The sequence below is a fragment of the Budorcas taxicolor genome, chromosome 19, assembly GCF_023091745.1.
Source record: "Budorcas taxicolor isolate Tak-1 chromosome 19, Takin1.1, whole genome shotgun sequence".
In the NCBI taxonomy this organism is placed as follows: Eukaryota; Metazoa; Chordata; class Mammalia; order Artiodactyla; family Bovidae; genus Budorcas; species Budorcas taxicolor.
The window spans coordinates 12,693,082-12,705,914 of NC_068928.1; the positions used below are offsets into that span (position 1 = coordinate 12,693,082).

Below are 12,833 nucleotides of genomic sequence, written 5' to 3' on the forward strand. Positions count from 1 at the left end.
GCAGTGAAAGCTCCAGATCCTAGCCACTAGGCCAGTGGTCAGGGAAGGGTCCTGGGCCTTCAACTTCGCAGAAAAGAATTCCCACAAAGACGGAAAGTAGTGAAGCCAGTCAAGTATTTATTAGGAGGCAAAAGTGTACAGTACGTGTGCATAGACACACGGGCAGCCTCAGAGGGAGAGTCCCTGAGTCACACCCTCATGACAATTTAAATCACTCACAAGGGGCATTTCTTCCGGGTTTCCTTTGGCCAGTCTTTTTTGACTGACCTGGTTCACAGTCCATCTTTGATATAGCTCAGGATCCTCCCATGTGTACACAAGCATCTTAGCCCAGATGGATTCTACCGCAAAGGACTATGGGTAGAGTATCCCTTGACGTCACTCTGCTTTGACCTCCAAGGAGCCTTTCTGCAGTTATGTGGTCGGGGAGATCTCCTGACTTGGAGAATGAGAGATGTGGTCTGGGGAGGGCCCAGCTTCCTGCCTTAATTGTCCTGCTCTTCTTGTCTTGGAGCTTCGGTCCACAGGGAATGAATCCGCAGTCACTTTACCCCGGGGGGGCCCATCTACCTCCTGCCTCAACTGCACCAACTGACCAGGGCCTGGCCCTGGCCCCAGGGCCCCTCTTCACCCAGTAAAGCCCGTTCTTGGCCTCTTCCTGTCTCACACGCCTCCAAAATCCACTCTCAAAATCTATCTCACGCTCTTCCAAAACTCCAGCCCTGCCCTGGGGCCCCTCAACCCCTGGCTCCTGGGGCCTGGCTTGGCTTGGGACCTGCCTCTGGAGTCCCAGAAAAGACCTTATTTCTTTCTCCCTGTTTTTTGGACCCTTCTCTCCACACCTGCTACCTCCTAGTCTTACACACTGGGCCTCTCCCCACTGCCCGTTCTCCGCTCTCTCTCCCCTTCCTTCCCTCCACTCCAGGCATGAACACTTGCTGGCCTCCAGATGGCCCCCGCCCCCTTCAAGTCTTCCAGTGGGCATTCCTACCCACTGAGTTCTTCCCTGACTACCTTCCCTTCCTGGTTCAGCTGTCTTGCAGCTCTAACAGCCTTCTGATACACTGTACAGTGTGTCTCTTTTATTTATAGTGTCTCCAGCGAGACTGTGAACTCTAGGAAGACAGGCATTTCTGTCTGTCTTATTCCCTGCCATAACCCCAGTGCCTAGAACATAGATGTGCAAGAAATATTGAGGCAAAGCAATGAACTCCACCACCCACCCTGCGTAGGCTCTGTGCACACACTTTGTCCGTAGTACAGGGCGTAAAGGGCAGGCTGGGTCTCAGCTGCCTCTGCTTGGGGTTCACTGGGCAGCCTTCACCAGCCTCCTCTCCTTTTGGGGCCTCTGCATGTGTGTGAGTGTGTGTCTGTGTGTGCATGCATGCGCTTAGTCGCTCAGTAGTGTCCAATTCTTTGAGACCCCCACGGACTACAGCCCGCCAGGCTCCTCTGTCCACAGGATTCTCCAGGCAAGAATACTGGAGTGGGTTGCCATTCCCTTCTCCAGGGGAACTTCCCGACCCAAGGATCAAACCCAGGTCTCCTGCACTGCAGGCAGATTCTTTATCAGCTAATTGACCAGGGAAGCCTTTCTGGGCCTCTGCTTCCTCTCTTATATAACGAAAGGCTGGACTGGAACTTCTCCAGCCGTAGCTGTCACTGTGTTGGAACTCTGAAGTCCCTTCTCCGTTTCTCCAAGTGGGGTGTCATCGACACGGAATTCACAAAGGTGGGAGGGGTGCCTAGCGGTCCCTGCTCAGAATAAGTCTCCAGGCCTGAGGTCCCTATCCTGGCACCCTAGGATGGGTTGAGAAGAAAGACAGCCGTAGTTGTGGGAACTGAAAACAGACTTTCCTGGCCATCCAGTGGTTAAGAATCCGCCTTCTAATGCAAGGGACATGGGTTTGATCCGTGGCTGGGGAACGAAGATCCCACATGCCTTGGGGCAACTAAGGCCACCTGCCACAACCACTGCACCCAAAAGGAAAGATCCCAAGAGACACAACCAAGACCCAACACAGCAAAAAAAAAAAAAAAAGAAAAAAGCGAAACAAACCAAAAAAACTGCACAGATTTGGGAAAGTTTTTTTCCAAAAATAGATCCATATTTTAATCACCATCATAGTCCAATCTGAGAAGCCTGAGGGACAGAGGCCAAGCCCTCTTAAGGGCTGAGACCAGAGGTCAAGTGTCCAGGAGGGAAGGGTCACCGGAGGAAGCTCACCATCAGGAAGGCGAGCGCGGGGGCCAACAGGGTGGGCAGCGGCTGGGACAGCAGCAGTCCTGGGGCCCCGGACCTGAAAACCTGGCGCTGGCCCAGGCTCTGCACGGGCCTGACATTGTCCGTCATATTCACTCTCTGCTCGTGGTCATAGAACAGCTTCTGGGAGAAGGCCAAGATCTGTGGGAGGGACAGGGCTGTCAGGGAGGGAGCTCACTGTGTGTCACGCAGAGGAAAAGAATGAGGGATGCAGGCTGGCGTCTGGGGGTGGGGTGCTGGGGAGGAGCTTCCTAAGCAGGGGGGACTCTCGGTTTGCTGAGTGCATGGTTCCTCTTCCCACCGTCGTATTATCAGAGCAGAGTGCTTCTCAAGGTCGAGGTGCCATCAGCCTCACCTGGGGGCTTGTCCGGCGCCCTGCGCCCCCACCCCCGGGACGGCTGGTTTCCGGGAGCCCGGCAGGGGAGACCGCGCCCTCGGGTGGGCCCTGTGTACCTGGTCCCTGTGGAGCTGTACTGGCTTCTGGAACACGGTCCAGACCACCTTCTCGTCGCAGGTCGGTGTGGTGAGCGAGCCCAGGTAGCGGAAGTAGTGCCTCAGACTCTCCTCCTCAGGGAGCAGGTCAAAGAGGCTGACGCTACTTTTCATTGTGGTGTTCATATCTGCGGGGACAGAGGTCACCCCCTCACACAGCTCACTCAGAGCTCAGGCCCCCCACCCTGTGGACCTTCCTTTAAAAAAAAATACATATATATATATATATATATATATATATATATATATATATATGTATGTATGTATTTATCTATTTGGCTGTGCTGGGTCTTAGGTGCAGGCCTTGGGGTCTTTAGTTGCAGCATGAAGAATCTGGTTCCCTGACCAGGGATCGAACCCAGGCCCCCTGCACCGGAAGCACAGTCTTAGCCACCGGGCCACCAGGGCAATCCTTGGACCTTCCTTGTAGGACAAAGTCTCCACCTCCACCCCCGATCCTGCGACCCCCACCTCCCAGTCCCTGCCATCGTGACTCACTGGGTCTGGGGATGTCAGACAGTGCCTCCACCAGGGGCTGGAAGTTTACATTCTTGGATCCGTCCTGGAATGGGAAGGAAGAGGGCTTAAGAGAGGCTTGTGGGGGAGTGGGGTTGAGGCAGGCAGGCAGTTTCTAGGACCCTGAGAAGCTCTGGGCTCCCCACATGGGGGTTCACAAGTCACTGAGGAACAGAGGGGACTTCCGAGCCTCCCCAGCCCCCTCCTGCCTTGCTGGGATCCTGGGCGCCTGAATCCTAGGAACCAGCACCTCTGACCCTGGGGGTGGCGGCTCACCTCCACCATGAAGGCCAGCACCGCGACCTCATCTTCGGCGAACTGGTTCTGGCTCGCGTTCCTGGATAGCCCCTTCTCTTTCTCGTGCACTATGTGCATCTGGTCAGGGGTGAGTGGGATGGAGAGAGAGCCCGTCAGAGCGTGGACCGCCTTCCTCGCCCGAAGCAAGCACACCCAGGGCCCAGCCAAGGTGCTGACCCCCCGGGAAGAGGTCCCTCACCTCCATGGCAAAGTGCTCCCCGTTGAAGGTGTGCTCCGAGCCCCGATCCATCGCCTTGGACCAGTGCAGGTGTAGCTGCTTGGCTCGGTACCGGGTGCTCAGTCCTCCTCCAGTGATCGAGGCCATGTCCCCCAACGACACCATCACTGGAGGGCACGGGAGGGTGCAGGGTCCTCGCACCCACCTCCTAGTCTCTCCCAGCCCCCATCCCCGCTTCCCCCAGGCAGGACCTCCTCTCCTATGTCCCTCCCATCCCGGGCTGAGGTCCTGAAGAGACAGGGCGAATGGCACAGCCTGGCCCTTCCCCTGGCCCCTCACTGCCTCTGCACGCCACCCACTGCCCACCTAACACTCGGCTCAGCCTGGTCCCACCCCTGCTTCAACCCCCTCCATGCGTGGCGCCCCAGTGTTTTCAGGGCTGTGTCCAAACTCCCCAGCCTCCAGCCTGGCTGGCTGACCCTGGGCTGGCTCTGTCCTGCATGCACACAGGGCTACACGCAGCCCCTTGAACACCCCAACTGTTGCACGCCCCTGTGCCTTTGCACATACTGTTCCTTCTTCCTAGAACCTGTCTCCACTCCACCCCAAACTGCTCTGATTGAAAATACCACCAGAGCATCCCCTCCTTCCCCAGGCCCACCCTGCTCTCCCTGTCTACCCCTCCCCTCCACACAGGGCTTGTTGGCCCCTCCCCTGGCAAGGGTGCACCTCCCAGGAGGAGCCCAACCCTCCAGTCCTCAGGTAACATGGGTCCCAAGCCCAGGTGCCCTGCTGCCCTGCGATACCCACCTGTATGCCCGTTGTTTTGCACGACCCACCGGTGCTTCGTGTTGTAGCCAGAGAAGGAGAAGCGCCCCAGGTTTGGGTCCAGCTGAGTCTTGGCTGTGACAATATTGATGGGGGACTGACGGTTGTTCTGGCAGCTGCCTTCCCACTCGTCTGGCCCTGAGCAGAAAGGGAGGCTGGGCTGGGAATCAGGGGCGCCTGGCACGAAAGTATGGGGCCCTCCGCCCCACTCAGATCCAGCCAGGTTCAGCAAGGTCCTCCTCTGGAGGCCAGCAGACTGGGCTGGCGGATGCCCAGCATAGAACTCCGCCCTCTCCCTCCTTCCTCCTCAGCATGCACACACGCACGCGCGCGCGCGCACGCACACACACACACACACACACAGAGTCAGCAAGGCATCATGTGGGATGGAGTGGGACTAGGCTGTGAGCTCTGGGGTTCAGGACCACCTCGGATGCTCAGCTGTGAAAGGAGAACGCTGGTGATACCTGCTTCCTGGGGGTTCTGAAGTTCGAAGGAGCTGGGTGGGAGAGTGAAGGGAAGCCGTGGAGTCCCCTGGAAGGGTCGCTTGCAAAAGGACCCCAAGACCTGACACTGAGCCTTGTCCGGGCACTGGGGGGCAGGAAGGCGCCCCCACCCCACACCCCGGGGAGCCGGCATCTGTGAGTCTGGGCCTCTGACACTGGGGGACGGGGCAGGGGCGGGGAGTGTGGTCTGGCCAGCAGAGGAGGCAGCAAAATATGTTCCTCCTTTTGATGCTGCTGCTGATTTATTTCAGAGGACAGAGGGCTGACTTCTTAGGTGACAGAGGCGATGACAGGAGGTACCAGGAAAAAGTCCGGGTCACTCTACATCCCGTTCCTGAGCACCACGAGTGTGCGTGTGTGTGAAGCTGATATCTGCCTGCAGCCACCACCACCCCTCATCCTTCCCACACTTCCTGGGTCTCCATTTCTGCCTGGACGGTCCCTACCCCAAGACTCCCTGCACTTACCCAGGCAGGTGTAGTTGGAGGGCTTGGCTTGAATCTGGTAGCACCAGTGCGACGCTGAAAGGGAGAGGAGGGACGTGAGGCCTGAGCAGACACGTGTCAGGGTGGCTGTGTGCACCCCTCTGTGAGTGCCGGTGACCTGTGTGCGCACACATAACTCTGTGTGTGTGTGTGTGTGTGTTTACGTGGTGAGTCAGAGGCTGGGAACATCCCTGCAGTCAGAGCCCGGCTTGGCATGGGATGGAGCTGAGGTCCTGCCTGGGGCACAGAGGGCCCAGGAGGAGGAGACTTAAGAAGAAAAGGTAGGGATGGAGAAAGAGGTGGCCGAAGCAGCCAGGCTCCGGGTGTCCCCGACGCACAGCTGGCCCCCTGGGCCTCTTGCCTGGGGGACACTGGCCCCTCCAAAGCCGGTCAGCTCTCCCCAGGGGCCAGCATCACTGTTGTTCATCAGCCTCCCGCAACCAGACCTGGAAGGAGAGGCTCTGGGGAAAGGGGAAGAAGAAGATTAGGGCCGGGCACCTCCCTCTCCTAGGACAACACACCTACATTCAGCCTGGTTGCTTTCCCAGAGCTGATGGGTGATGGGGGAGACTAGGCTACCCCTCCCCAGAACACGCCCCCTTCACCTAGGCCTTCTCCCCTGTCCCACTGCTTCAGGCCTGGTGAGGGTCCTGACCTTGCCTTCCGACCTCCCACTCTGCCTCAGGACAGCAGAAACACCATCACCCCCCAAAAAGGCTGCGTCAGGAATGTAGCGCCCCAGTGAAAGATTTGACAGGAGGACAAGCTGCGCAGGGAGACCCTCTCCTCTGAGCCCTCTGCTCAGTGTTTTTGTAAACCTGAAACTGTCTAAAATCAGTCCACTGATTAAAAAAAAGGTTGGGCCAGCATAGTGGATGAAGCATTTGATCAGAGCTGGAATTCTTAGGTGGCCACTTACAAGCGGTGGGTTTAGGGATAAGTCACTTAATCTGAGCCTTAGTTTAGCCCTGTGTAAAATGGAACTAATACCACCCACAGGGCTAACACCACCCACTCAGAGGATGGGAGGGAGGATTAATGAGAGAGAGTGTTCCAGGGAGCCTGGAATTTAGTCAAGTCCTTCCCTTTCCCTTGCCTCCCTCCCTCCCTCCCTGCCCCCTCCTGTGGGGCACAGATGGCCAAAGTTAAGGAGGGGCTGAGAGGAGAGAAATGAAGTGAGCTGGAAAGAACTCAGGGATGAGGAAATTCCTAAGAAAAGCACAGCTTCTCCAGCTCAGCCTGAGCTAAGGCCTCTGAGCACGTCCATCTCCACTCAACCCAACCTCCTCCGGGGTCCCTGCCATGAACATGAGATGGGGAAGGGGCAGGCTCTCATAGGGAGGTGGGAGGGAGGCCAGTAGAGTGAGCATCTAGAGGACCCTGGCCCCCTACCCTCCCCATGCCCCCCTCACTCTCCCCCATCCCCCCTCCCCCATCCCTGGGAGCCACCCTGGGTTTCCCAGTCTCCAAGTTCTGGAGCAAACGCTTTCCCTACTTTGCTGGCACAGCCTCTTTCAGCAATGGAGCATCCCTGCAGTGTCTTCCCCAGGCCAGTCCGTCCCCTGCAGTGTCTTCCCCAGGCCAGTCAGTCCCCTGCCTGGGACAGGGCTCTGCTGCGCCCTGTCTCTGCATCTGGGTAAGCCCCACGAGGGGCAGCAAAGGGTAGTGGCCACTTCCCATCCAAGCCCCTCTTGTGCACGGGCAGAGGTCTGATGCTGGAGCCCATCACCTGGCCTCCAGTCCTGCTCTGAGTCTTGCTTCTTCTCTGCAGCAGACTTCCTTAACTCTTCTGAGCCCACTAGCTTCCTTTCTTCCCCAGGCAAGAGGAGCTGCCACGGATCTCCCAGACCCAGTGTCCACAGACACACTGGATGGGGGGTCAGCTGCAGCCATAAAAGGCTCCCTGTGTCTCCACCTCTCAGAGGTCCCGACAGCACATGGGGCCACTGGAGTTGAGCCAGCCCTTCCCTGTAACTGAAGCCCAGGCGGAAGGGATGTTCAGGGCAAGCCTGACCTGAGCCAGGCTCCTCAGGACCCAGTTCTGGCAGGTGGAACCCCCATCGCCTCCCCAGAGCCCATCTGGTCCAGCCTGAGCTTTTCTTAGGAATTTGCTCTTCCCGCTTTCTGGCTGCAGCTGCTGGGATTATAATGGTGACCTCTGATCCAGTGTCTTAATCACAGACTTTTGACCTCCTTGGTTGAGTGCCCTTGTAACTACCCTCTTCAGGAAGCCAAAGCCAGAAAAAATGTGATGTTGATGAGGCCAAGGCCAGGGTCAGGTCTGTATCCAAAGGCTGAAGGTAGGGGCCGGTTTTTAGGCAAGAGATGGCAGGCTCAAACCAGCTTATGTTCTGTGCTGGCTCGTGAGCCGGCAGCTCTTGCAGAAGACTTTCAGCTCGCAGTCTCAGGCCACTTCCCAGGGGGCGGGGAAGGAGAGGAGCTACTTGCAGGTCTTTGCTCCGAGCTCTGGGTTCTGCCCAGACCCTCTGCCCTGACCAGGGATGGAGTGAGGGAACGGCCATTGCCAGTCACTCAGCTCCGGCCCCCCATCCTTGACTTACCCACCCGTCCAGCCCCCTGCTTTAGAGATGACTAAAGATGTTCCCTCCGGTGGACCTTGCTCACCCCGCCCTCCAACTCCAGGGGGAGGGAGGGATCCTGAAAACCAGCTCAGCAAAACCCAAATATGCCCCGGGCAAAGTCTCCAGTCTTCCAGCCAGGCCTGGAGCTCTACAGGGGCCTGAGACCCTCTCCGCTCCTCTCTCCAAGGCAGCAGACACCCTGGGAACTTCAGTGTGCCGTTTGGTCACCCTGCAGCCTCAAGCTCCCTAGGAGATGAAGCGAGGGACAGCGCTCGGCATCTCCCAGTCAGAAAGCCCCAGCACTTCTGGGGCGCACAGCTTGTACGAGGGGGTGGCTGAGAGAGGCTCCTGGCTTCCTGGGCCCAGGCCAGTGTTGGAGCTGTCAGAGCCACGTGGCTGCGGAGCGCCTGCCATGTGCCACACTAAGCACTTACACCTACTGCCTTACTTGAATCCTTAGAACGGTACCTGACGTCAGAATTACTTTCTGTTTTGTAAGTGAGGAAACTGACTTACCCAAGGAGGAAGCTGACTTACCAAGGAGGAAAGTGACTTACCCAAGGCCATGCAGCTACCCGGCAGCCACATTAATTGCAAAGCCGTTTCTCTTTCTATAAGCCCAGCGGCTTAAGTAGGTTTCAAACCTCCAGCCCTATATACAAAAATGTTCACATCCTGCCTTCTCTCTCAGGATGCCTCTCACGTCCCCACCACGGGCCAGCTAAGTCTCTCCTGAAAGAGGCACCCACACCCTCTTTCTCTGCTACTGGGGGGGGGGGGGGGAACCCTCACCCTTGACTCACTTCCAGGGAAGAGCATCTAGCTTTAGAGAGGAGATGCGGCCAGGTGGACCCCAAGGACCATCCAAGGGGTAGCTGAGAACGGGAGTGGCCGATGGGGGCCTCCTTCCAAGGAGATGGTTCCTCTTGGGGTGTGGAGAAGGTGCCAGATCAGATTGGATCCCCGTGCCCAGACGCCGGAGGCGCCTTCAGCTCCTTATCAAATATTAACACCCCTCTGCTGCCACCTCCCACCTAGGCGAATAATTAAGAGCTCGGCCTCACAATTAATCTTTAAACGAAAATCACCCTGGCCGGAAAGACCGGCTTGGCCGGGACCTCGGGTCTCCGGATGCCCCCCGCCAGGCTCCATATACGGGCGCTGGAGGTGAAGGGTGCTGGCAGCCTCCCGGGGGCAAGGAATCAGGGCGGAGAGTGGCGATGCCAGGGCCCCACGGCACCCAGTTTGTTGCCCTTGGTCCGAGCCGGGGTTAGCCACCAAGCACTGAGCCCCCGCGGGACGAAGAGCGACCCACGCCAGGCCGAGGAGCACGAGCAAGGGCGTGACACGCCAGAAAGGGTGAGAAGCGGAGGCGTGCGCGGGGCCGCCCAGGGGAACATCCTTGCCCGCAGCCCTCACGGCGCCTGGAGGAGGACCGCGGGCCCCGAGCCCCTGCGCTGGTTCCCCGGCGCCCGCCCATCTCGGGCGGGCGCAGCCTGGGCGCGGGGCCGGAGCGCCGAGGGACCGCTGAGGGGCCAGCGAGCGGTCCCCGGGCCGAAGCCCTCGTTCACCTGCGCGGGCCTGGGGCGGGGCGGCGGCGAGGACCAGGAGCGCCAGCAGCAGCCGCATCCTGCGCGGGAGCCGAGCCGGGGGTAGCGCACCGAGGAGGTAGCAGCGGGTGCAGCGGTCATGCCGACCCGGGTTTTATAGCGGAGCCGCAACGGGAGGGAGCCCCGACGGCAGGACGCGGGTAGCGGCTCCTCCCCCTGGCGGAGCCTCCCCTCCCCTGGCCCTCCTGATCAGAGCGCCTCCGCTCCCCGACTAGCGCTCCCGCCCCGCCCGGGGTCACCTCTCCACCAGTGCGCGGGGCCCCTCACCTGCCTGCATCGGAGGCTGCGCCTTCCTCCCGGCTCCTCCCCATCCCACACCTGCTCTCCTGTTGGGGACTGGGAGAGCGATGTCGCAAGGTACTTGGGCCACACAAGGGTGGGGCCCCAGATTCCTGCCTCGGATCATGTTGGCGTGGACCCCTGCGCTGCCTTCTCCCCTCGGGAGCAGCCCGCGGCGGGGCTTGGACCGGGCTGGGGTTAGAGGCTGGGGGAAAGAAGCTAACCTTCGGAGGGGTAGCGGAGTTGAGGGATGTGCGATGCTGTTTCTCGAATCCGGTGTTCCCCGAAAGCGGGGCTTGCTTCTCTCTCTCCGGCAGTGACCACCGATTCTCTGGGTCTTAATTTTTTTTCAGCATCTCTCCCAGGCTGCTCCGCACTTAATTTCTAAGCAACCCAAAGACTGTTCTTCTAACACAAAATGAGGAGGCCTGTGAATTGCTGTGCGAGGGTGTATGTGATGTCCAGCCCTGGGGATGTTGGGGCGCAGAACTGAGAAATGGATTGCCAAGGGGCTCAGTGAGAGAGGAACTGTCGGGATCAGAGGGGAGAGGTTGGTCCTCTTGAGCCACCACCGCCCCCTGCCCAACTCCCACCCAGACCCCTGAGACAAGACGGGAAGAGAAGAGACTGGGGTCTGAATGGACCTCTCCTCGTCTCATCTGTCAGAATCTTCAGAGCAATTTAGGGATAGGAGACTTTCCTTGGAGGAGGCTCTCGCATTTGGGGAAACCGGGCTGGGCCCTCCCTTGAAAGGAAGCTGCCTCTGGTCCCAGGAGGGCCGCTCCCTCTCCTGGATTTGGCCCAGGGCTGCAGGAGACCCCTTCATGGCTCTAGGTACTGTGTGTCCCACATGGGGTGGGGGCTTCCGTGAGAGTTTCAGAAGCTCACTCGGACTTGGGTGGGCCTGGGCCCCCTACATCAACAGGAAGCCCCGGTTTTCTGGTCGAGCCGCTTCCCCATCCGCTGCCAACCTCTCAGCCCCCACCGGCCTTTGAACCTAAGCGAGAGACCTCTGAAGAGGGATTGCCTCCCCCAGAATGATCCAGGCAAAGGGGCTTCCTCCCTGGTCTGAGTCCTGGTTCACTCCCCTGACCTGCTGGCCCAGGATCACACAGCCTCCCAGAGCAGCTTTGATCCTCAGAGAGGGGAGGGGAGAATGCACACCAGGTGTAGGGCCCTATTGTCTGCACTGCCTTAGAATCTAATCACCAGCCTGGGGCTAGTGATTAAATCACCAGTCGGGGGGGGGGGGGAGTGATTTAATCACAATTCAGGAGAAGATTCCACACCCTGGGGGTCCTCTCTGGGAAGTGGATCTGTGGTCACAAGGCAGTAAAAATCTTTTAGGACTGGGGAATAGAGCGAGGAGAAAGTATTCCAAGGAATGAAGTCTACTTCAGGGGTCCCTGTAACCCTAAGCCAGCCCCTCTTACAGGTGGGGGAGAGACTTGGAAGCCTTCGGTGTGGTTAAGAGGCTATTGACGAGTGACTTTAGGTTAGTGCTCAGCTGTTTCTGACTCTGTAGCCCTGTGGACTGTAGCCCGCCAGGCTCCTCCATCCATGGGATTGTCCAGGCAAGAGTACTGGAGTGGGTTGCCACTTCCTGCTCATGGGGTCTTCCCGACCCAGGGATGGAAGCCTTGTCTCCTGTGTCTCCTGCATTGGCAGGCGAATTTTGTTCCACTAAGCACCACCTGGGAAGCCCCTGGTGACTTTAGAGGCACTCCAAAGTCCCTTTGGGAAGAGGAAGCTGATTTCAAAGTAATCCTGCTCCCTCCAGTCAGGGCTCCCCTTAGTAGGACCACGGAGCTGAGGGAGGAGACCCACGCCCCTGGGGGGTGTCCCCTCTGAGGCATAAGGAGGTGAGGGCGGAGGATGTTAAGGATGGGCATTTCCTCAAGGCTGCATCTTTCTTTAATCACCGGCACCACCGAGACTGCACCATCTGTGATGCAGGAACTCCAGGTGGGGGGTGGCTCCTGCTCTATCTATCATCTCTGACTCCAAGGTTGCACAAAGCAGGTTACCTTGCATTGCCAAGGTCACCCAGCCTTATCTTCCAGCCTGGACCCCTGTCCTACCTGCCATAAACTTGTTACCCGTCACTGTCTAGGTCACCCTGGTCCTAGTTCCTTTAGAGGGGACAAGACCTCTCCCCCACCACCCCCCATTACAGCAGGAATCATAAGAGCAGGGATGGGCCCTAACACATCACAGTGACTTACAAGGCCCATAAAGCTGCCAGCCTCAGGCCCAGCAGTGCCAGCCCATCACAGCCTCCTTCCTCTTACTCCACACAGGATCCCCGAGTGTCCTGTGTTCAAGTCCCCGGTCTTCCTTTGACTCAGGGATGACCTTGGGCAACTTTCCGGCTCCTCTCTAATTGCAACTTCTTCGTCTGTAAAGTGGGGAGGATAACCCTGCCCTGCTGACCACTGTCAATAAACAGTTATTAGGCCAGAGCCTGCCCAGCCCAGACTTTCACAGCCAGCCTCCTGGTGCCATGGGTGTAGCTGCTGGCACATGGAAGATGCAGAAATGAATCACAATTGTCATCCTCTGGGGGTTTTCGTGCCACGGCCCTGTCTGGATCGGGAGGGAGGCTTCAAGGTCAGACAGCCCTGGATCACTCCTGGCCCCACCCACTTGCTCTGTGACATCAGCTGAGCCTCTGTTTTCTTCATCTGTGAAATAAAAACCATATCCCCATCTTCCTCCTAGGTTTCTGATTCTCATGATTCACTATGAGAATTCAGTGACTAAAGCCTAAGAAGGGCCAACCCGGCCCTGGGCACAT

General features: G+C 58.3%; 1 protein-coding gene across 2 annotated transcripts; it reads right to left on the reverse strand.

The window, feature by feature from the left end:
• Positions 1-2,115: 2,115 nt before the first annotated feature.
• CA4 (carbonic anhydrase 4) lies at positions 2,116-9,813 on the reverse strand. Of its 2 annotated transcripts, XM_052658363.1 has the most exons (8): positions 9,719-9,813; positions 5,548-5,601; positions 4,557-4,712; positions 3,768-3,913; positions 3,548-3,646; positions 3,254-3,317; positions 2,717-2,883; positions 2,116-2,404 (listed from the first exon to the last, which is right to left on the reverse strand). In XM_052658363.1, the coding sequence occupies exons 1-8, from the start codon at positions 9,774-9,776 to the stop codon at positions 2,210-2,212; spliced, it is 939 nt and encodes a 312-aa protein (XP_052514323.1). In that variant the 5' UTR covers positions 9,777-9,813; the 3' UTR covers positions 2,116-2,209. The 2 variants fall into 2 exon arrangements, with proteins under 2 accessions (XP_052514323.1, XP_052514324.1); XM_052658364.1 differs by lacking the exon at positions 5,548-5,601 and having other exon boundaries at positions 9,719-9,810.
• Positions 9,814-12,833: the final 3,020 nt, after the last annotated feature.